Genomic DNA, 25,005 nt, shown 5'->3' on the forward strand with positions numbered 1-25,005 from the left:
ATGCTGCTCTCAATTAGCCCAGATGACTTAGAAGGGCAGAGGTACATATGGGTTCAAACTCATGTGAATTTCCATGCAGCGTAAGATCGGATGGGTTGATGTTTTCCTAACACAGTTCCAGCTGATGTTGTTCTAACTCCTTAGAACTTGTAGATTAAGAAAAGCTTACGTTACACAGCCTAACTTTTATCAGTATAGTACAACTGTTTTAACAAATGGCAGCTTCTATCCCTGCTGCAAGCAACTTGGGAGAAGGGAAACCAAAATTGGATATTTGGGGGGAAAAATCGTACCATCTAGGGTTTTGCAAAATTCAGCCCCAAATTTTAGTATAGCTAGTCTAAAATGTCAGCTCTAAAATTTAGGAAATTCAGGAAGAAACTTTAGTGATGCTGAGATTAAAAAAATACAATACATAAAAGCAGATTTTATATGCCTTGGAACTACACACAAATTGTGCGTAACTGTAGAAGCATACTCTAACTTAAGAACTTGCAGTGTAACAGTTACCTCAATTTAGTTTTCATTTGGGAATTGGAGTAAACTGCTGTTTGTTTTTCCCATTATGCTTAGGACATATCCTTACTCCAAACCTGAACAGCTTCTATTCCTTTAAGAGAAAATCTAGCAGAAAACTGTGTTCTTTGTTTCAAATTCACAATTTTCTCACAGCAGAAATTTTGATGGAGTGGGGTAAATATTCTTTCATTTTTTTATGGGGATATGTGGAGAAACTAAACACCTGGATGACTGCTGGTTTTAAATCGGCAGCTCCATATCTGCATTTTGAGCTCAAGTAACAGCTACAGCGTTGATGCTTTTTGTAGTCCAAGGACCTTCCTCAGGCTTCGCAATCAACTTCAAAATATTGTCATTTACATGTTCCCTCCTATCTCCCCCCTCCCCCCCCCCCACTGCCAGCAGCTTTCTTTCCATGTTTTTGCATATAGTTACTGCAAGTTATTTGGGTGCTTAAGAGAATACACTATTCTTTGGCCCACAGCTTATACTTGGTTCCAATATCATGTGTGGTGGAAAGTGTTTTTGGTGGGTTCCCCTCCCTGCCCTGGAAAATCATTACTTCTGCAGAATGCAACACTGCCCCCCAAACCTAAACAAGCTTTTAAAGAGACGTTTGCTATATTTCAAAATCAGGGCTACTTATTTGGAAGACTCCTATCCAAATCTACACAGTGAGCAATGTCAGACAAAATTTAAGCAACCAACTCTTCCCCCCCCCACCCCCCAAGAAATAATGGTATGTGAAACACAAATTAATGGAAACTTGATAGCTTTATAAATAGGTCTGCTATCTCTAGGCATTTTTCAGATTTTAACTTGCTGTAGTAATAGCTTGAAATTTATGCTTAATTACTGTTAATGATCTTAAAGCTGCATTAAAAGATGGATGCAAAAGGCTGACTTTTTCCACTGAAGAAATTCATTTTGCTTGTTGAAAACAAATTTGTTCCAAGTTATTACTTTTGATCTTTAACTAGCTGGAATTTGGAAAGCATGTTTTTTTGTAAAGGCAGATGGGGTATTAATAAATTGATAGAATTTATCTTGTTGAAGATGGTGTTTGCGTGCTCACCTTATTTAGTAGAATATTTTGTTCAATAACAAGTCTAGACTTAAATCTTCTACAGTGCCTTCAGCAATCTAGGGTTAGCAGGGTGTTACAATCAGTGTGACTCTACTCAGTTTCCTGTTTGTGCCCAAAAAGATATGTGTTTTTCTCCTTTGGGCTAGAGCTGTTAAATCTTTTGGAAAATGTTATGGGAAACACCTCCTTTACACTTTACTCTAGTTAATGTATTTTTAAAGCAGTTGAAAAGTTAAGATTTTCTTCCTTCTGGAAAAATTTCTGACTCTCTGAAGCAGCTGGAAAATTAACAAAAGCAGATTGTATCCATAGGAAACTTTCTCCTTCACAATGTTGAGTTAACTTTAACTCGTGTACTTGCTTTGATAGTGGTGGACACTTTTCTTTCTGATATATATTAATAATGTAATCTTTTTGTAAAATCTGTTCAGGTGTAGAATTTGGGGCTCGAATGATAACTATTGATGGAAAACAAATAAAGCTTCAGATATGGGATACGGTAAGTAATAAAATGTGGAAACTATTTAAACATGTCTCTGCTAACTTCTTATTTATTGTTCTAGTTAAGCTCTCTATGATCACCCTCCATGTGAGACTATGTTCTTGGTCTTGCAGCTTTCTTTAGTTTCTCTAAAGATTAAATATTTGCTAAAATTCCCTTTCTTTGGTGTGATGTACTTTTAAAACGGTGCAGATTTCTGCCATTTATGCTGTAGCTCAGCTTCCTCAAATAACTTTGTCAAATTTCTGAGACTGAAATTCATGCTGGTTTGTTTTTTCTGTGAAAGTTTTTTCTGTATTATTGAGATTATTTATATTTCCTCTAATCTTTCTGTGCATTTATGCAAGGCCTGGTTTATTTAACTTCCTGTTAGAAAATTGCGATGTGCCTACTGGCTTTAATCTCTTACTGAATTAAGAGTTCTCTAGAGGAGATATGTTTGCACTTCTGATGTGAAAGTAAAGGTATTGCTCACTTCACTTTTTTCACAGAAGACTGAAGAACTCAAGTTCACTATAATCATGAATGTAGTAAGTACTTCAGACAAACAAAAAGGGATTGGTAAATGCACGAATTTTTCAAAAGCACAGCAAACAAGGCAAAGGCTTTGACTTTTCTGGTTCAGATTAAGAACACTTTCACACTATAGGAGTCGGCTTTCTCCCCCAGCCTTGTCAGTTGCTTTACGTGGGTGTGCCTGCTTCATTGTCTGCACTTGTTGTTATGCAACAGCTTTAGGATGCCCATTGATGGCTATGCCTTTATAAGGTGCTCAGCTGTTCCCTAAGGCTGGATTTCTTGGTTCTTTTTCCAAAAGCGTTTTAGGATACCTCCAGAAACTGACAGAGAAACAGCTGTAGTGTCATGTTTGTGCACTTTTTGGTATAGCAAATCAATAGAGGGATATATATTTAAAATGTAAACAAATGCAATATTTTAGCTAACTTCAGAGCTAGTGTACCATGCTTATTTTACAAGTTCATCATTTGAAATGGCATCTAGCACCTTGGAAGTTTGCCATGAAAAGGTGTAAAAGAATATGGTCAGACTGTGCTTACTATAGGCTTTTTCTGCCCTAGGCATTTGTCCTATTGTAACTATGGATTGCTGACTGCCAAGATAGCTGATCTCTTGCAAATTCAATAGACGAGCAAATCTCTGCCGGAACAGAAGTTTCAGGAGCAAACTTCTAGTGGGTAGCATGACCACATGAGGACAAATCTACTCTGGTCTTTGCTTCCTAAAACTGGGACAGAGTTACTTAAGACAAAATTACTAATGTTACTGATAGTGCAGGCACTGTCTTTCATTGTCTTTCAAACTAACTTTGTTTATGTGCTGTTATCTGCTCCTTGAATAGAAATGAACTTCAACTATTTTTGAGCAGATTGTATTTTTCTTAGTGCCTGCAACTCAGTAGCTCTTCACAGTCTCTTTGGCTTCATGCTTGCCTGCAAAGTGTCCAATAGCCAAAATTTCAATGGAATTGCTTTTGACTATAAATTCTCCTTGGGCAGGGATTTTATCTGGCTAGCTTCTTTACTGTACTATCTATAAATTAAAAATATTCATTGAAAGCTTTCATACACTTTCAGTACATTGTATGCTTATGTCATAGTTATTAATAATTTATGAATTGTAAGTGATAAATGATTTGATATCATAGGCTGTAATTAAATTTTTAACTGTATACAGCCTGATTTTTAAAACATGGGATGTTTCTAGTCTAATCCAGTCTTGGCTTGTAAGCTTATCTAAATTCAGCTGGCTCAATTCTGGCCTTAGGTACAAAGGTCTTGGAGCAATAGTAAGATAAGAAATACAATGAGGTATTTTCAAGAATGTTTTTTGCTTATGACTGTTAAGGTACACAAATACATCAGTAATGACCAAGGTTACTGAGTCTGTGTTGTGTATCTGGGTTGAGCATGTCCTGGATTTCTTTTTCTGTGAGCAAAAACTGCTAGCTGTTACTGGTGCTATGTCTGTATCTATTAAGTTGTTACAATTTTTATCTGATAAGAAAAAGTTCATTTTGAAATCTCATATTGCTAAGAAAATACATGAAGCATTTATGTTTTCAGTCAGTGCTTGCTGAGGTACAGCACCAGCACTTTCTGATTTAGTGCTAGTCTGATGTATCTGCCTTTAATCCATCAGTGTACAGTACAAGAAGAATCTTGAGCAGAGACCTAAGAAATAAAATTTGTTTCTGGTGGTTAACAACGAATAAAGACTTGCTTTCTTAAGAGAATCAGTATTTATTTCAAAATTTTCTAGCCAGGTACTTCTATGGTAGGGTGATCAGTTTATGCTGTCTTAAGGAGATCAGTGCAGCTCCAAAGAAGGCTGTATATAGTGATAGTGGAAATATATGGAAGCTGCAGTGTGCCTTACTGTCGGAGGGTGTTAGTTTACAGGGGCAGCTGAAGCTGACACTGGTGCATGGCTGTGATGTCTATTTGCTTGCTTTCTTTTGTATCAGAACTTAGGAATATTTAGTAAAACACCAAATTAGCATCTTATTTTGGATCAGGAGTGTGTTAGAGAAATTAGCTGTGCTTACTGCTGTTTGGTTTTCATGTGGGACCACACAAACTGAATTCCTTTTGTGTGAGACTAAACCGGAAGATATGCTCAAGGAATACACGTGTCCATTAGCAATTGTAGTTTAGTATCTTGTCCTGTGGACTGATAGTCTAGAACTAGTCTGAAGTAAGAGTCTGTGAAAGGTGTGCGGTTGGATATTGCATACTTAGTGCCAACTGTTACACCCTCAAATCTACTTCTGTTCCAATGTCTACACCGGCAAAGTGTCCCCTGCTTTTCTCTCCCATCTGCAGACTGCTCCAGGACCTCCCTACTGCTAGGCTCTGCAAGCTTACTGTTAGGTGTGCTGTGGCTGTGACATGTCAAGGTTTTTAGATCTTTGAGTCCTTGACTTTCATTTTTTCCTTTCTGATCCATTTAGATCATCAAGGGTAGTGATGTTTGACTAAATTGTTCATATGCCTTGTCTGTCTTAGTCTCTAGATTATTTCCTTTCCTGTAGCTTTGTTATCTTTGTAATGACTTTCAGTAAGCCGACAGACTGAGAAACATTTTTGTCAAAGCTGGTTAACTGGTAATTTCCTGCTATGAGGCATTCAACTCCTGTTTTGTGGAAGGGTGTGATATTTAAGGTAGTGTCAATTGCCAAAATAACTTTCCTTTTTAGGGAATCAGCAGTGATCTGCAGAAGTTGGTAAAGAACAAAATGACAGTTCTTAAACTTTGTGGATTTAAACAAGCTGTGCAGATGGAGGTTGTTTGTCCTGTAATGGTGTAACACTGAGAACTATAAAATCACTTCTCCTCAGAAAAACATCATTGTTGCAGAGAGTTATGGAGCTTGTTACCAGTCTGAGTCAATATCCTTCATTTTGTGGCTGAGGAGGCATATTTCTGTTGTATTTACTGTTACTAAAAAGCCATTGTTGACAGGTAAAAATAGCAGTAGTTGAAAGAAGGAATTTCAAGTTCTGTCAAACTCTGCAGGGGGAAAAGAGATCAGTGATGATACTATATAGTACTGTTTATCTTCTGTAGACTGTATCGGTATGACTGAGAATTTTTCTGTTTAAAGACAGTAAATTTGTAATACCTTGTTTTTCCTCATTTCATGGAAATCTATGATCAAAATTGTTTCTTTTTATTCATTATTATGTTTCCATAACATCTCAGCTCTTGCTATTGTGTTTACTTCAAGCATATTAATAGCCGTTCTTGTTTTAGTTTTCTTCTTGAAGAGAAAAACTTAGCCAGAAAATAGCAGTTGCAAACAACAGATTATTCCTAGGGACCCTACATTTAAAAAACAACAACAAAAGAAACCTGCCTCTAAGATTTCTGTTAAGCAAATAACTGAAACCATATCTTTTTGTTTTATAAGCAAATTTCAAGTAGTTTCTTGGCTTACATACAGGCGAGCTTTCTAATTCAATTTGCAGTGTTTGCCAATAGGTGAGAGTTTGCACACAAGTGTGGGGCCTTTTCTTTTTTTTTTCTTTCTTTCTTTCTGCAAGATTGAATGTTAAAGGCTTGTATGTCTTTGTTCCCTAAATCTGCAGTGTGTTATCCAACCATTTTCAAATAACCTGAATATACCAATCCTTCTTGGAGAAATCAGTTACTCTTAAGGTATTTGCAAGCACTTTGGATTTAGTAGAACCAAATAAAATTCCCATAGTACATGACATGAATATTCATCTTAGCAATACTGATGATAAATGATTCTTCATTAATTGCTTTCTGTGTGACATTTTCTACTTGCTTTGGTAGTCAGAGCATATGTTCGTGTTCATGTGCAGTTGGTGAATCCTTCTACTGAATTGTTACTGATTTGATTCTTGAACCATTGTACCTATAAGAAGGTGGCTAAATCTTAAAGCTCAAGTTATGACTGCTCAGTGCTCAATGGCTTATACTCATTACTGCTGTAAAGTAACATCAAGAACTTGCAGAGAATCAATTTTGGTTCATGAAACTAGTTTAATCACTAACTCACAGGCTGTGTTTGCTCCTACATAGCAATAGTAACTTATTTCTAGATTCATGGATGGGGAGAACCTGTCCGTTTAGTACTTATTCCTATCAGAACTTGTCTCACAGGGCCATCATCTGAACTTTAGTGCCTACTGCTAAGTTACTATTCACATCTGTTACAGCACTGTAGGAAACCGAGGTAATTTGAGATACCGTCTAGCTTAGTGTTCTCAAATGTTTGTAATGTGCTGACGGTAGTTCAATAACTAGATACAATTATTGTTGGTATTTTATTTTCTTATTGGTAATGGTTTTCCCTTCAGTTCATCTGCAGCTTTCCACAATAATAAAACAAGCTCTTGCTTAGGATAAGGCCTTAGATGGAAGGACAGCAATTCCTTTCTTTTGTCATTAAGGGAACTCTGAGTTTTAGTGAGAGGAGTTATTTAAAACCTAAGGCTTCAAAAATATCTATGAACTTAAACAGTTCATGAGAGTGTTTCTGGTAAAAAGCTGGAGCTTTTTGTTTCGGTAATGTGTTGAGAATTGCTGTGGATGTCTAAATTACATGCATTCAACAACATTAAAAGGAAAAGTATAGGTACAGGCAATCTTTATTTGGACATATATACAGTTTCACCCTTTGGTATCTTTAGTGGTCTAGAAATTTCAACTCTTACTAAGATGCTGACAAGGTTATTCTGAAACAACATGTTACTTGGCTGAATTCTCTACATAAATCCTGACACTTTCTTAAGTTGTTATGGATTTGCCTTCAGAAGTGTCTTTAGTTCCATCTTGTCTACAGGAGGATCTTGTTATAGAACATCTCTGCTGGAAAATGGCAGGTTTGTAGAATAAATTTTATTTTTGTGAATATTCCTTGAATTACTTGTTAGTAAATCTCCAGAAATTTCTTTTTTATTGCAGAACAGAGACATGACCACATGAAAGATTAATGTATTTACATAAACAAGCTGCCATGTGATTAAAGTATTCAGACTTACTTTTAACTTTCAAAACCTATTCATAGGTATGTATCACTCTTCTCTCCATCCGGAAAATTTTGTTCCAGTGATCAGCTTTGTGGAGTAGTTCCCAACTGGCAGTTGTCATAAGTAGTCTGGTACTTGTTGGGTGAACTGGTTGTTTCTTAGATGTCTTTTAGCTGTCTGTGCAGCCTAGGAAAGTGTAAACTAGTTTAAAAGAGTAGTAATTCCAAATGTGAATGAAACATTCGGTCAGTGTGTTTGAACATATCACACAAAGTAGCCCCTTCCAAAAGCAAAGGAGTCTAGAGTTACTAGCTGTGAGACATTGTAAATTTTAATTTTTCAAGTGGACATGTACTATAAAGTTTTCTCCTAATAAAAAAATATTAGTCAGCTGGGACAGAGAAAATATGTTATGACATCCCCGAATAACATATTTCTTGAAGAAACTTTACCAAATACTTTAGCATTAAGAATGAAGGATTCAATAAAATTAATGGGCTGTTTTTTAGAGAGATATGCTGTTGTTGATTCTATTTAGTTATCTAACTACTTCCTTGTACTAGATCATAGCTGCTCTTTTTTTAACTTTCAGTTTATAGATTCAAAGAGTATGCAGTTAAGGATCTTGCAAGGAACCCTTTGATAGCAAAGACTTGAAAACTACGTGACTAATATACTTGCTTGCCAATGCTACTAAGATTTCAGTAGGAAAGGTGAGGGTTTGCAGGAAGCTAACAAAAGGTCACAGCATCACTTACATTACTCGTAACATCAAAATAAGGCTCATAAGAGGTATGCATGTTTGCACCCTGAAGAGTTGTAAACTTTTCCTAAGTCTAAAAGTTCCTCTAACTCTTGAACTTCTTGATGTGCTACAAATATGTTGTTTCAAATGTAACACAGGTACATGGCTTAAATATTCTTGAAAACTTCATTGTGGGCCCTATATCTCTGTGGATCTCTGACCCAAGGAGATTGCAATGTTTAATGTTCTGCTTGCATCATTATTTTGAAATTGTATTTTGGTCTATGTACTGAGGTATTCTTAGTATAGCGCATGCGGAATGCAAGTCCACACAAGTTCTACAGTTCAAGCAAGGATGAAGCTTTTTGTTCTGTTTTGAAGACTTGTAACTTCTACAACTATGATTCTGTAAGTCTCTTATTTCAGAAAGTTTGTCTTTGCTAAACTGTGGTGTGAATTCTAAAAGCTTCTAAATGTGAATTCTAAAAGCTGATTATCCAGGAGGCAATCAAAAAGGAGCGTTATTTAACATTTAAAACATCACCTGTTTATCAGAGGCTTGCCTTACTTTTTTCGTGATTAATGAACTACTCATTTCTAAGCTTTCTACTCTTTTCTCTGAAGAGCGAGGATGCTTGTTTAGACATGTTCAATATGTATTTATTGATTCTTGTAGGCTACCTTGACTGAGCTAGAGTTTCAACATGTGAAATAGCTGTCATCTTCTATCTGTTATCAGTTATCTTTCATCTCCCCACTTCCTTTATAGTGTATTGTGTTGTAATACTGAAAGTGGCTATATCCTGATGTGTCCTCAGAGCAAAGGCTTGTGTTGTCTGTGCTAGATGTAATATGGCCTTGAGAAATACCCTGTTAACATTCATATACTGCCTCTACCTTCCCCCTCCCCTACCTTCCTTCAAGTCTCTGGGATATGTTGCTGAAAAATTAAACTACTGCATCAAAAATGCTTTAATATGAAAAAAAAAAAAAAAGGGAAATACTGAATTTTGGGGGAACACAGAGGAGATGGTAAGAACACTGTTAATTCCACTTAGAATAAGGATAAAGGGCTATTTTGCTGTATCAAACCTGTTTCTGATTTTATATTGAGCTTCCACGCTGCTAGTTCTGTCAGCTGCTCCTTGTGACAAGTAGCAAAATTTGGGTTGGTCCCACTGTACAAAACTGATAAAGCATAATTATAACACACTTTACCCCAAAACAACCCCAAAAACTTATTTTTTTTATAGATAGCTTACACTTTTTTGTTCTCTCTTTGTGCCCCTTGAAATAAGGGATAGGAAGGAAAAAGAGCAAGTTGCCTGTTAGATAAAAAATGCTTAAAGTAATAATGATCTTAAAAGTAAAAGTGTAGAGTCTCTCTTACATGCTTAAGGCATCTATTTTGACCTTACAGATCTCTATTTAGGTTCATACTAACCTGGTAAAATAGATAAGAAATGTCTTACATAATAGTATATAAATGATATAAATGTATTATATAAAAATATACATTGTGTGTGTGTATAAAGTATGTATATATGTGTGTGTGTGTATATATATGTATGTATGTGTGTGTATATATATATAATATAATGGAATTTCTTTACAGAAACTCCATTTCCTTTTATTTAGAATGAAAGGGGCTTCAGTTTGTGTTGTGCATCAGTATATGTAGGGACAACTTCATTATTGCCATATGGAAAGTCGTCTTCTGTAGGAAAGAAGGGGAAACATTTTCCGTGCTTTCTCCTGCCTCTCCCTTGGGAAGCAATGTCATTTAAGAAATTTCATCATGGGGAAATGAGACACAATTAAAAACGTTCTAGTATTTTTGGGATTTGGGTACTGAACTTATAAGGAAGTGATTCCTGTAAGAACTCACAATTCTAACAGTTCTGCAAGGGCTGGTGGGGCTTCTGACAATTTTGATTGGCTACGATTAATTTACTTTTGGAGACAAACAGCTTTGTGTCATGGTGGAACTTATGAATGTGAAACAGGCAATCTTAATGTGGTAGCTGAAGTCCACTTAATGTGTGATTTCAGTGGATAGATTGAATAGTCTGGTAAAGGTAACTCATCTATTTTATAGTTAGGAAGAAAATATTTTACATATTTTATCATGTATTAATTGCCACACCAAGAGAAATTGTAGACCTTTATGAAGCTTCTGGGTAGAGTTCCAGGTACCGAGCTAGACATTTGCTTTTACTATTCTTTGATGCTGTCTAGCAGATTGTCTGTATTCTGTTACTTTATATACGTGCATTACTTTATATATGTACGTTTATATAGTTTTATATAAAGTGCTTGGATTCTTGGCTAAGTGCATATGCTAGTGTATTCTAATTGTGTTGTGGAACTATTAAAGATATTTTCTATCTCTTGTGGCTTTCCACTGGAGTGACTAAGACATAAAGTGTTCTCTTAAGTGTAAGTAACTGCTTGTTCTGGAAGACAGGGATGCTTTCTGAACACTGAGTGTGTCAAAACGCGTTGCACCACTGAGCTTTCTCAATAATAGCAGAATCCAGAACAAGTTCTCCTTGATTCAAGAAGATTTTTTTTTTTAGTAAGAAAAGTACAGTAACTGTGAGAAGTTTTCTGTACACCAATTCTGTAGCTTTACCTGAAGCATAACTTGTATTTAATAAATATTTCATTCTTGTTTTTCATGGTTTTAAAACAGGGTGATTTTATAGTTGTGCAGATAACTATCTTATTAATATTACTATGTCTCAGTCATATTCTGTGGCATCTTTGAATTAAGTTTAAGTACCTGTTATTAAGAAATACTAGAAGTAAATATTACTTTAACAACTGTCAGGTGCTAGCAATTTGGAAAAAGATGAGCATAGGGAGCTCAAGGTCTACAACTACAAATAGTTATTTTTCAGGGGTACGTTCCTTTGCGCAGAAGGGGAAAGGGCTATTGCTCTGTCCATTTAGCTGTTTCTACTCATGGAAACTATGTTGTTAACTGCAGTCTAAAAATGCTGTTATAAATGCAGAAATGGTTTTAGTTTGACTATTGCATGTTGACGGTATATCTTGGATGGAGTAAAGAGGGTTCAAAACAGAACTGCAGAATAGTTGAATATGGTTAAAACATAAACTGAAGCACAATCCTTTAAGTGCTGAGTTTTTTGTAGAATACTTTTCTATAAGAACTGTCTAATTTATGTAGGATCTATGAAGTTTTTCACCAATGGTTATGAAGATAACTCTTGCATCCTGTAGCCATTTGACAAGCATTATTTATCAAGTGCAGAGGAAATTGATTAACTGGTGGAGCAGAATTATGTAAAATTGAATTCAGAACCATTTTCTGTTTTTTTGTAATAAAATGATTACAGAAAGAATTCCATCTGAAGACTGTTGAAAGCTGGCTGCAGTTTATGATATAACAGATAAAATCTGCATCCTTGGCCTTCTAACAACCTTACACCAGCAGATGGTGGGCGTAAAGATGTCATTCATCATTTATTTACAATGGGCTTTATTTATTCTAGTGTCAACAGCTGCCCCAGGGAGCAGGTTATTGAATTTGAATGTGAAGCTCTGGGTTATTTGCTTCCTTTCAAATTTGTCTTCAGAGCTTAGTTGCTAGGAGTCCATTCTGTGCTCTAATAATGATTCATGTATTGTGAAGCCATTCAGTAAATTGGGTTGTCAGGGATTGCCAAAAAAGGTTTAGAGGTCTTGTTCCGAGATTTTTTTATTTTTTTTTAAACAGCACTGTGCTGTAGTTGGTGTCTTCTCCTCATGTGCCTTCTTTCGCCAGTGTTAAAGACTTTTTGTCCCCAGTTCCTCTCTGATTTCTCCCCCAGAATCCTCCCTGCAAAAATACTCTCTAAAGTAAGTTTGTGGTTTTCAGCACAAAAAAAAAACAACAAAAAAAAACACTTTGACATGAAATAATGAAACCTTGTCTTCTACAGGCAGGGCAGGAGTCCTTCCGTTCCATCACAAGGTCTTACTACCGAGGGGCAGCAGGGGCTTTACTAGTGTATGACATTACAAGGTGAGAATACAGAGGAAAGTATAACTGGATTAAAACTGTATGTCTTTGTAGAACTGCACTATGATATGTTATGATGTCTATATTAACATGACTTTTTGTATAGATATTTGTCAGTTTAATGTTGTAACACCTGCCTTAAGTGCTCTAAGCCAAGATATGATCCAGGTTGATTGTGCACTGTATACTGGCTGAGTATATGTAAACTCAGGAAGAATGTAACAAAATATTTTCATAAACTGTTTGACCATGAATGTCCATTACCTTAATTGAGAAAAGGCCTTAAAATATTTCATGAATTCCTTTCTTACGTTTTTATTAGCATGAGGTGTAATTTCTCTTTAGCTGTTTGCAAACTTCTTACCGAAGTACCATTCTGCAAAAGAGGGAAATAGTATAGCATCAAAGTCTGATTATATGAAAATACTGGAAAACTTCTACCATTGACATGTTTATTAAGTTACGAGAATACAGTTCTTGCACTGTGATTTCTTTAGCGGGTGTACAGAAGTGACTAAGGTTTTCCTGCTGTCTTGAATAAAATCACCATATATCATATTATTTGCAAAACTGTGGGATGATTTTTATTTTTTTTTGACTAGACAATGATCATGACTATTGGTTTAAGAAAATGTCCAGGCGCTGAATTCCTCTTAGGGTGTATAATTTCCCATGTTCGTGGATCTCGGTCTTGTTGCTGGACCAAGCAACAGCTTTTAGTAGAGATTTTTTTTAAATGGTTTTTTCCTTCCCCTCCCCAACTTATTTTTAAAAACAAATGCCAAAAAGGAACTTATTCTTTCTAAATTGGCTTGCAGCAAATGAAACTTCTATTCTTAATGCATGTTTTTACACTTGTAAAATACTAATCACATGCTACGTTTGAGATTTACTGTACACAGTAAAATCTGTAGAATGCTACCCTCTTATACCTTATCTACTTGCAAAGTAATTTACTGCTAAATTAATTATTGAGTTTATAAACTCACAGTAAATGAATGTAAACTGCTTTTTGTCTATAGTAGGACAAATATTGCTGTGTGAACACATTATTATTTGTATTGTTTGAATGGTTGAGTATGTTTTGGACTTCCTACTTTTAAAGTCTTGTTCAGTGGATTTTATATGCATATAAAAATACAGATTTTTATGGCTATAAGAATTCTCTTTACTCTGTAGGGAACATTTTTTCAGTTATTTTTAGGCAGAGTTCATAAATACTTAATGCTCCTTGTTTACTAAATTTTTGTTTGCATGTTCTCCCTCTGACAAAGGGATTACTAGCTCTTACCCCTGGAGCATGTACTCTAATAAATGTGTTACTCAAGTAGAGAAGCTAACTAAACTTGAGCTTTCCTTCCTTTTTTTTTGTGAGTCCATCCCTCTCTAAATTTTGTTTAGTAAGTTCCAGGAGGTAGAAGGGAAAACTGGAGTATAAATGACCATATAAATAACTTTGATTTGGATTAAAAACAGAGTTTAGCAGACTGTAAGAAAGTAATACTTCGTATAATATTATGATATTCTTTGTTGTTGATTATCTTCTCTGAAGTTTTGTCAAGTGTGTGAACAGATATTTCTGCTTGCTTTTCATCATTACAACAACGAGCAATTAAATAGTTATTTGTAGAAAGCTAGCTGCTGTGTTACTTGAACTTGGACTAAAATTAGGTTCTTCTAAAGCCTGTGGAATCTAACTGATCAATGTTAATGGGTCAGGAATTTAATCCTTGATATCTGTTAATAAGTAATGGAATATAATCTAAACATAATCAAGGCTTAATATGAGTTTAAGGGCAAAAGATTTGTTAATAAGCCAATGTACTTTTAAGGAAGGTAAAAGCAAAACATTAGGGAAAATGATTTCTCGAAATCCTGCTTATAATTTTCATCCTTGTCCATACATAGGAGGGACACTTTCAATCACTTGACAACCTGGTTAGAAGATGCTCGTCAGCATTCCAATTCCAACATGGTCATAATGCTTATTGGGAATAAAAGGTAAAATTCAATCATTATGTAATATGTAGGTGGTAAAGCTTTATGGCTTGTTTGTTTGGATTTCACCTTTTTTGTATTCTTATTTGTAAGAAGTATACTAACTGTAAATAACTTTCAACCACTGAACATAGTTCTACAGTGAATCTGAAACCTTTCCTTTTCAAATTAGTCTAATACGTGTGCAGCACGTTTACCTTATGTCCTATGCACATTTTTCAGAAGTAATTTTATTTTAAAATCAGTCTTGATTGCATAAAATGAAGAATTATATGAATTATTTTTCTCACTGTCCTTTTTTGACACCTTGAATCATCCTTTAGAAGCGCCTAGATCTCTCCCTATTAAAGGGAACATAAGCTCCTAATTTTAGGTGTTCTTAACAACAACAAAAAATTGATCAGTTTAGAATCATAGCAGAGAAAATGTCATTGAACTAGATGCAATCCATGCTACAGGATTCACTTCAGAAACATTTGTTACATTTGTTAAATGTAACAAGTGCATGCTTTATGATTACATGAGATGTTTATGAATTCTAAGTCTACTTCGTGTTTTATATGCTTTAGCTGGGGATGGGCAGGGAGTGAATGCTTTTTCTAATGATTACAAAGATTTTACCATTTCCTGGTGAATTCAGGCTGCTGTTAGATACACTAGGTGCTGAAAATTCAATTAACATGTTTTGGAAGTTTGTTACTAAATTTTTAAATGATTTTTTGCTTGTTTTTTTCATCACCTGGACAGTCAGAAGTTCTCGGCATCAACAGGGAAAAATTGTAGGTGTTTGAACAGTGAAGTTCTTAAGTTTAATGTATTCAATAATGTATTTTTATTATCTGTAGTTTATCTAGTTCTTGATCTAGTGAACTGCAGCATCATGTCTGGATTTTTCTACTGGAAATGCAGGATTTTTTTTTCCCAAATATCAAAAGCATGATCTCAGAATTTAGTAACTCATTAGTTATGCTACACTTGCCTTTTCCTAATTGACCTCAACTTGTCTCCATGCCTCAGCAATTGTTGAAGGTAAAGATGCCACTTGAAATAAGTGTGTAGGCTTCTCCCTTGAAATTTAATGAACAGCAAGATCATTTCTGAGATACTACTGAGAAACAGCCTTATGGTAATGACTGTCTGGTTTCACTAGTCTGGCCTGTTCATCTCTTCTGCCTTTCCCTGTCCAGCCCCCCAGAAAATATCGCCTTGTCTTGTAAACATCAGAACACATTAAGCTTTAAGTAATTATGAAGTTTGCCCACACTTATATAATCTGGAAATGACCAACAAATTATTTTAGTAGAGGTATATGATAAGTATAATCTTTACAAATTAATATAAAAATGTAATCTCTTATTAAATGAAGCTTTGGTAAGCCTGTAATGTCAAAGACTAACTTTTTATGCTTATGTGAGTGAAAATGCAGCAATGACAGAAACAGAAATATGTACAGTGTACACAAATATATAGTGTACTTGAGATAAGTATTACATAAGCTTGCATGCTTAGTTAAGACATCTGTAACTGTTCCTGGTTATTCTTAGCTATTAAACTGAGCTGTAAATTTTTAATATCTTACATTCTGCTGATGTGGACATGATTGTATGTTATAATACACTACCTGCAGCTAGCTCAGTAATTATCCCAGTTGCAACTAAAGTTTATTTCAACAATGAGTATACTTAGATTATTTATCTTAAATACAGATTATGATGCTACAGTAAAAGTAAGTACAGGAAGTAAAATTTCTTTAAGATGATTCTTTAAAAAGCATTGCTTTCAAGTCTCAAAGAGGAAGATAGGGAGGAAACGCCTTTAACTGTTGCATTGTACTGAAAGCATATTGCAGGACATAGAGTAGGGCATTTTACTTGAGACTGATGGAAGAAAAGACATGTATACTAACATAAGATTTTTGAATAAAGGAATTGAATAAACTTTGTTCTTAAGAGTCCAAAAAGTACACCAGAAATACTTTTGTACTACTGACTTTTTACTAGATTTGAAGAACATTGAGATCTTAATCTGAAATGTAATAGTTGGTTTTTGAAAACATTAGAAATATTGGTATTAAAACATTACAAATACTATACTTAATCTTCTTTCCAGAACAAAACATAGCTATATTGATCTAGTAAGACCAAATGCTTCGAATTATTGGAATGGGATGTATGGAGAGAGGAAGACAACTGTGGTTAGTAGAAGCAGTTAAAGCTCTTATAGAGATACGCTAAGATATCAGTAGAGAGTTTAGACTGGGTTATCACTGCAGCTTTTGATGCAACTGCAGTGTCTTAAATCAAAAGAATTGTTTATTTCTATTTTAGTATTGAGATAATGCTGTAGTGAACCAAACCTTTAAATTAAAAGATATTGTTGAGGGTAGTGTGGTAGTAACCTATGAGTAAAGCATTGCTCAAGTTTGAAAATACAGTGTCAGATAGCTACTTCAGGTGCATCAGAATGAATACCTTGTTAACTTGTCTTAAGCCTAAATTGAGGTAGTGAGAATACTTGCATATAATGAACATCAAAATTACTTTAAGAAAACTTTTCATGTATCCTTATCTCCAAATGCTCCATGTTCAAATGATTTGCTGAACAATCTTGACTCTATAATTCATCTGAACTAGCATGTAGTGATTAAAATGACAAAAACCTGACTTGCTGCAAAATGGCTGCTGCAGTGAGTATGGTTTATTTTTGATGTATTTCTAATTGCGAGAATGGAAGCATTGAAGCCAGTATGATACTTCTTACTGGCAGTCTAGCTGTAAATTAAACCTATGTATTTGCACGCTGTTTAATTTGGAACTGTGCATCTGAGAACATACTTTCACACGCACAATTTAAATGCAGCATTATTGTTCAAAACGTGGTTACAAATGTGCTTACAAAGAAGGAGAGAAGCTGTTCCTCGAGAAACTTTAATAAGTAAAAGTGAAACACGTGTCTATATAGTTTACAGAAGTGGATTTGTCTTTAGCTATTCAATCCAAGAGAGCTTTTTGTTTTTTCATATAGTATTTAACTTTCATCTAGACTGCTTTGAAAGCAGGAAACAAACTGCGTAACAATCACTTATGTTCATCTGCTGCTAAAGGGCCAGGTCAGGCAGGCCTGCAGTTTCAGAACCTAAATGCTGGCTTGTCAGGAGGGACAGTTAATGTGGTTTAAAATACCTTATTTTTGTTCTTAGGACTTTTTTATCAGAACAGAAATCCAACTGCATGAAGTTTTGTTAGCAGAAAAAATGAACTAGTTTTATTTTTAATATCATTAAGAAATCTTTTATAAAAAAAAATCTATTATCAGTTCAGCTTTTGCAGTGTGGATAACTAGGTAACATTATACTAAAAGGAGTGATAGTTACCTAAAATGACATTTTCTAAAGTTAGTATTGAAGGAAGAACTAGATAAACATACATGCATCCAGTTGAAAGCCATTTCACTGAAGTCTGTGGTAAGATCTTTCTCAGCTGGGGTTGATAAGTCAAACAAGTGAGATGCTGTGGCTTTATATATAGTGTATATAGTGCATATGCTGTAAGTGCAAAGTTTCTAGTAATTCTACTTAAAAACTTCAATAGATATGAATATGTACATAAGACCTAATGGGGAGACTGTTGGCTTATAAGCATGTATCTGAGGAATGATACTTACATGGACACGTTGGACTGTACAGGTAACTTGGGTTGTTTGTTTGTTTGTTTTCCATCTTAGTGATTTAGAATCTAGAAGAGAAGTCAAGAAGGAAGAAGGTGAAGCATTTGCACGAGAGCATGGACTTATCTTTATGGAGACATCTGCCAAAACTGCTTCTAATGTAGAAGAGGTAACTTCACTTAACACTGATTTTTAGTAAAACAATTGTTTTGAATTGCAGGCTGTAATTTGTGCAGATACTGTTCCTCTAGGTTTTGGATTCCTTAACTTGAATTAACTACTCTGTAAATTTACATTATTGAAAAGACAATGTCTGCATTGTATCTGATTGTGTGGCACTGATTAAATTGCTGAGACTCTGGTAGCTTATTTAATATTTATTCTTTTAAAAAATATTTTGATCAAGGAAGTCAGGGTACATCTGTCTGTCTTGGAGTCTAAAAGATAAGACTGGAATAGGTTTGCTAGTCCAAAGCAAGAGAAGCTCTCTGTATCCTTGACAGATGTCAGTCTAACCTGTTCTTAAAGACCTCTAATATTTCACAGCCTTTTCAGGCAATCTTTTGTAATGCTTTGGTATCCTTATTGTAAGACAGTCATCATCTTTCCCCTCAAATACCTAGAAGAAATCTTCCTTGCTGCAATTCATGCATGCAATTTCTTGCTGTGTCCTCTACAGATTGCTGAAGAGATCGTTGTCTTGCTTGCCTGCTTTGTATTTGAATAATGTTATGTTTTTCACTCCTTTTCTACTTCAGAGTAAATAAGTCCTAGTTTTCCTTATAGTTCATGTTTACAGACATCCGAGTTGTTGCATATCTCACCTAGATTTACCCCACACCTTTCCCAAAGGATGGTGGACAAAGAACCTCAGCTGAGATATTAATGCTATGTAGAGTAGAAAGATTGCTTCACTTGCCTTGCAGGCCAAATCCAGTTTATACACCCCAGGTTGTTAATCTTTTTTACAATAGCATGACATTGTTCAGCCTCTCATACTGTATAGTTCATCCTTCCTTTTCTCTAGAATTGCCCTAAGTGCAAGATAAACCCCTCAGTAGTGGGGTTTAGACAGTTCTTCCACCCATTTGAGAGTGATATTTGGATCAAACTTTGAGGTATCTGTAGAATTAGGAAGATTTTCTTTTTTTGTGGCCAAACATATTTTGTAGATTAAATGTTGTGGGTTTTTGTTTGTTTTTTTTTATGGTCTTCTCCCTCCTTCCATCCCCCCCAGAGACAGTGCTCAGACTTTGGTTTCTGAATTTGAGGGTAGTACTTATGGGACAAGAACTAGAACTCTTTAGGATTTAGAAATGATCATCTTATATCGTTCAAACATGCCCTCTACAAAACTACCTTTAAAAAGATGTAATAGTTGATGAACCTGTCGCCTCAATATGTGGAAGCTATCTTATTGTGAGCTAATATGGCTGCTGGAGTTGCTAACCTCCAGAAGTAAAGTGGGGTTGTTTTTTGTTTTGTTTTTAACAGAAATGCTTTCACGAAAGTTTCTAGAGTAGGAAGTAGGGTAAACTTGCCATCTTTGGTGCTTTAGAATGGCTTCTTGAATCAGCAGTTTCTGAGGTAGAGAGGAGAACTTCCAAGTGAATTCCAAAAACCTTCTGAGGCCCATTCTTCCTGGGGAAAAAACAAAGTATTTGTATACATGTTCTGAATTAAATGCTTTGTAAAAGAGTATAAGCATAGCAGTTCATAAAATACAGGCTTTTCAGGGCTGCTTGTATTGCTTTTCCAAGTCACTTGTGTTTATAAAAGACCGGCTAATTTTGAAACGTGTTGGTTGATGTCCATAAGTCTCAGGATCACTGTACAATTTACATCCTTGAGGGATAAAGAAACTCTACAGCAAGTAACTTTTTATCTATTCTGATAATTTGTAAGACTCTGTTAACTATATAAAGGCTACTGTATTATTCTCAGGCCCTCCATTATCTAACCACACTCCACACTTTCTGAATAGCTACTTTAGTGGGGGAATTCCATTATATACTGATTAATTCTGTCCTATTAACTTGGGAAGCTTAGATTGTTTACTGCCTGAGCATTTCCACAGCAGTCTAGATCAAGATATAGCATGCACTTCTTAACTTTGTCTCTAGTATGCATCTAAACTGAAATGAGCTGCAACAACAGAGCTAGTAATTGTGTGGTTCTTGTACACTGAATACAAAGCTTTGTTACTGGGTGGATTCAGGAGGGGCAATGTGGCAGTACAAACCCCTGATGCTTGGATGAGGCAACAGAACAGATCTGCATCATCAAGCATAAGCAGATAGACATAAAATTCCTGTGGTCCTAGTCAATGCCATTCAGTTTACAGGCTACTTGCATTCCATGCAGATGTGTTATTGGAACACAGTACATAGGCGTATGCTCCTTATGGTGTACCAGAAGGAGGTAAATGGCCAGAGGAGACTTTTTTGTAATGGATTTTTTTCATCTCTCTAGTTGAAAATATCTTGTTTCCCTGTGGTGAGAGACAATGCAAGTCTCTGGAGATAAGTATGATCAGTTCAACACCGTTTCTGACCCAACTTCGTTGTATTACTTTGCCTTGTGTCATAAACGTCTACTGTAGATGTTTTAACATAATGGAAGAAAGTCTGTAGCTGTTTCTTTATGTGAGCAAACCAACTTCTCTCATTAAGGGTTTTGTTTGTTTTAGCTGTTTCCTTTGTTTAAACCGGTTCTCCCTTCTGATTTCTACCACTGTGTAATGCCTTTAGTCAATACCTAGCTGAGGCAGTAGGTTGTCCTGTACTGTGCTTGGATCTTAAGATCATTTGAAAATATTGGTAGGAATGTTTAGCAATAGTGAATATCCTGTTAGCTGTTCATCTCGTACTAGGCTGTTCAGTAATGTTTACCCTGTTTGCACAACAGATACTTGATTGTTGGAGGCAGGGAGTAGGTGTGGGCTCTTCCTTCATACCTCTGTGGAGGTTTCCAAGACTTCAGTGTGGCCACCGAGTTAAATCATCATGCTTAGTGTGAAATGTGGTGGGGTGAGAGGAGTTTCCGAATCATTAGGAAGATAAAAGGATTATTTGCAATTTTTTTAAGGCACAGGTTTATTTAGCTGCTGTCACAAGGCTAGTCTGACTAGCATCTTTAGCTGTATCATATTTGTCAAAACAGCTTTTTTTCCTTGAGTTACTTTTAGCCTCTGTCCAAAGGCATTAAGATGGATAACCAGCTATCAAAACATAATTGTATCTTTGCTTTGTTTTTTTTAGTGCACTCTAAATAGCATTCCAAAGCAAAATAAGCATGCTTGTACTTGTTTTAATCAAAATGCAAGTTACTTTCCCACCTTGCATTAAAACTACACATAATATTTAAGAATTTTATTCTCTCATTTGCAACAGGAGATGTTAACTTTTTATCACATCTGTTGGGTTTTTTTTCGTTGGTAGTTCAACAACAGTGTATGACTGTTAATTGTAGTCTTAGCAGAAAGATGCAGTTCAGAGCTTGCTGTTTTCTGCTTGGACAGTGTCTAATACCTGTAAAGGCAGAATAGAATCATCCGCATCAAGTCAGTGTAGCCATACAGTCTTCTATGGCACACCCTCATTGTCTCTGTATCCCTGGAATATCATTGTTTGAATCTGTGCACGCTGATTCTAAAGAGGTAAAGATACCTAGCTGGATTTGGGAAGTCGGAATAACTTTGTGCGTTTTGCTTGCACTCCAGGCTGCTACTCCAGACTCTGCTACTGAGCAGAGTTTGTGGAAGAAGCAGAATTTCTAGTTCATGAGAGTTTGGGGTTTTTGTTTTTAGTTAGGTTTGTTTTAACTTTTATTAAAACCAGTATTTGTTAAACTTTCTTGAAATAGAAATTCCCCAATCCTTCAGCTGCCTGGTGAAACTGATGCTTTTGCCAGCTTCCTCAGTGAGAAGATGGAGGGAGATGAAGCTCATGTGAGTTTCAGCCCTGGGGGAGAGAAGGGGCAGGACATGGGGCTCTCCTGAGCATTCACAGCTTTCACCTCTTTGAGGCGAATCCCTGTGCCTTGTCCCAATTCCACAGTAAGGAACACTGATTCTTGGGGCTTTGGGGCTTCTCGATGTGTAATCAGAATACAAGGCCTCAGTTAGTCTGGGGGGTTTCAGGCTTTATAGAAGAGCATCAAAACTATGATATATCTGCCTGAGTGAACCATAGATTCTCCTGGATCCCTAGTTCTGGCTTCCTTCCCCCCTCACATGTGCTCCATCCTTTGTAACTGTTTAAAAGCAGCTGTAGCACTTTTGGAGACACTTCAAGCTCTAGTAATGTGCGACTTCCCAATAAGTTTGTCAGAAAGATTGCACTTCGTTTAATGGCTACATACATGCAGATTGCTGTCAAGTTTTGTTTTGGGCCTGTGCACCTTTACTTTAGATATAAAGCTACAAATGTGTTTGGGTAGTTTTTGAGGTATGGGCTGGTTTTATAGTACCTCCCTACTGCTTGGTAATTAGCCCCTTTGTAGCCCCTTTAGTATCCTAGGCTTCTTTCTGAAAGATCATTTACTTGTAAAAAGTATTGTCTTACTGTGTGTAAAACAGCTGCTCAGAGCTTTAGGATCCTCCTGTATTAAGTGGCCATCCAGCACCACTTACATGCCATTCACACTGAGGTGCTGAATGGGGCATCACTTAAATCCACTTGTGGACCGTGTTGTTAGTGCTTCCAAATGCATCCTTTAGTACTAGAGTAGTCTAACTATATAGAATTTTACTGCTAAATGATAGGAAGGAAGGAGGACATTCTAAGCATTGGCTGACCAGAGAGATGAGGGCCATGCTTTAGAATTTGTCAGCTATGTAACCTTCAAAGTCTCCTCAGAATGTTCCTCAACTGAAAGCATTCAGAAATAATGAACTAAAACCAGTTCGCATTTCAAAGCACTGTTTAACTTTAATGTGGCCACCAGAGGGCAGCATGTTACATGAACTGAAAATGCAGAACCTGATCTATTTTGATTTTAAGCAAAGATGAACTTGTAAAATCTGAGTTTGGAAAGTATCAGTGTTTAATTCACAAGTTTGTTCTGTGTTCAGCTTGTAGCAAAGTCCTCAAACACTCATCATGGCAATAGCTTTCTGAGATAGAGAAGTGATATTATTGCAATTTGCAAATGGGGAAAATGAGACTATGTGAGATATTATTTGCCCATTTTGTCACGTCTGTGCTACATGAAAACTGAATGTAGCTTTTGTGACTTGCATTCCAGTGCCTTTAGCGTAATACTGCTTCTACATATAACCTGCATAAGACAGAAGCAGCGGTAGCTTATTCCCTTACTTCCTGAGGTGTTTTTACCAGTAATAGAATTCATTCTTCCTGTTTTTGTCTCAAAGGTAGTTAGCCTATATTGCTTGTTTATTTTGTGTGGTAAAATGGATGTCATAGCTGATTGCATTTTATGTTCAGTGTATTAGGATTAATTTATTTTAAATGCAGTGTCTGCACTGTTTGGTTTCTCTTTTTTTTCTTTTTTCTTTTTTTTCTTTCTTCTTTTCGAGGTAAGCATTGTGAGACGACTTAATTCCTGTGAAGCAATGTGATCTAGGAAACTCCTAATGCAGATTAACTAAAGTAATGTTACGTTAAAGGCAGTGGTATATTGTGACTCAAAAATCCCTACATTTAGTTCACACTTGGCACAGACGTGACATGGTGGGTAGATCACATCTTACAAGACTCACCCCACTTGTAAAGTACAGTAATGCCATTTATCTCAGCAGGCTATTGCTATCGTCACTGTTTGAGAACCTAGCTATAAGATGAACACAATGGAAAAATATGTTAAAAATCACCGATCAACTTGTTTGCAACTTTTTTTTAATGCTGTGGTATAGCTATATTCAGTAGTCTCTTAAATTAAAAAAAGAAAGCACTGCAACTGTAGGAAAATGTCTACATCTGGTATTTAATTCTTGGTTTTAATCTTCCTAAGCATAAAGGCATCAGTGACTTTTGATTTTTCTCAGACATAGTCTAGAATTTGTATACTTGGAAACCTAACATACTACTATTTGCACAGGGCTCTTCCTCTTATGAGTAATGGAGGCGCAGTGTAGCAGGGCCTTGTTACCTTTCAGGTGACTTGAGTAGAAAGGCAGGTTGAATATGGTACTGCCTGTCCTGAGGTGGTGAAAGTAACCTGAATGGACTTGAGCTGATTTATTGTAGAGGTGCTTGAGTGTCTTTGCATATTGCTTCAGGATCAGCAGTATTGCCAGAACGTATGGTGCAACCTCAGTAGGCTTGGTAGGCAGCCAGCCTGAGTCCGTGTGGGCCTAGTGGTTGAAGCCTTGTGTTGTGCGGAAGTGGCTAAGCTGCACCTGGATCCAAGTTGGCGTATGAAGTGCTACAGCTGTGTTGTTGCAGTGCTGCACATGGTCTAATAAATCCAAACTGGATTTGAAGGGAAACAGCTTTGTTTCTTTGCATCCATGGCTCAGTTAATCTGCAACTGGATAAACTGCCCATAGATTGAGAGTTTATAGTATACTGCATGTTCCAGGTAAGAGATAGAACATGCAATATATAAAGTGCTTTTTAGAATAAGTCATTTATACTGAGTTCACCTTCTTGTCCTCGCTAATTGGGGCACTAGCATACAATGCCAAAATCTGATATGTATAATGTTCTTAAAGTGACTAGATTGGTGTTTCAGTAAGGTTCCCAGGCATTTATTTTAAGTCCACTTACACTTTGAAACATAAGCTAACTTAAAATAAATGGATGCAAAACACTACAGCTTGGGCATTTTGCCATGCAGAATACCAGTACGTGATGTTTTAATGCTAGTATTTGCACCGCAATCGCTGATGGCAATTTGGTAATCAGATTTTGTCTTCTGGATAACAGAAATGATAGAAATGAGTAAAGTAGACTATTAGATTTCTCACATCCATAGTTT

At 36.0% G+C, this 25,005-nt stretch overlaps 1 protein-coding gene across 2 annotated transcripts in view; it reads left to right on the forward strand.

Moving 5' to 3' along the window:
- The window catches only part of RAB2A (RAB2A, member RAS oncogene family), a 42,214-nt gene that overhangs the window by 11,283 nt on the left and 5,926 nt on the right, over positions 1-25,005 (forward strand). The window contains exons 3-6 of one of the 2 annotated variants that reach the window (XM_067290489.1): positions 2,038-2,105; positions 12,320-12,402; positions 14,308-14,400; positions 18,121-18,232. In XM_067290489.1, coding sequence (XP_067146590.1) covers positions 2,038-2,105; positions 12,320-12,402; positions 14,308-14,400; positions 18,121-18,232 — 356 coding nt within the window. Of the gene's footprint in view, positions 1-2,037; positions 2,106-12,105; positions 12,237-12,319; positions 12,403-14,307; positions 14,401-18,120; positions 18,233-25,005 lie in introns of those variants that run through there. The other variant, XM_067290490.1, reaches the window with a different exon arrangement.

This window comes from Apteryx mantelli, chromosome 2 (assembly GCF_036417845.1).
Source record: "Apteryx mantelli isolate bAptMan1 chromosome 2, bAptMan1.hap1, whole genome shotgun sequence".
Taxonomy (NCBI): domain Eukaryota; kingdom Metazoa; phylum Chordata; class Aves; order Apterygiformes; family Apterygidae; genus Apteryx; species Apteryx mantelli.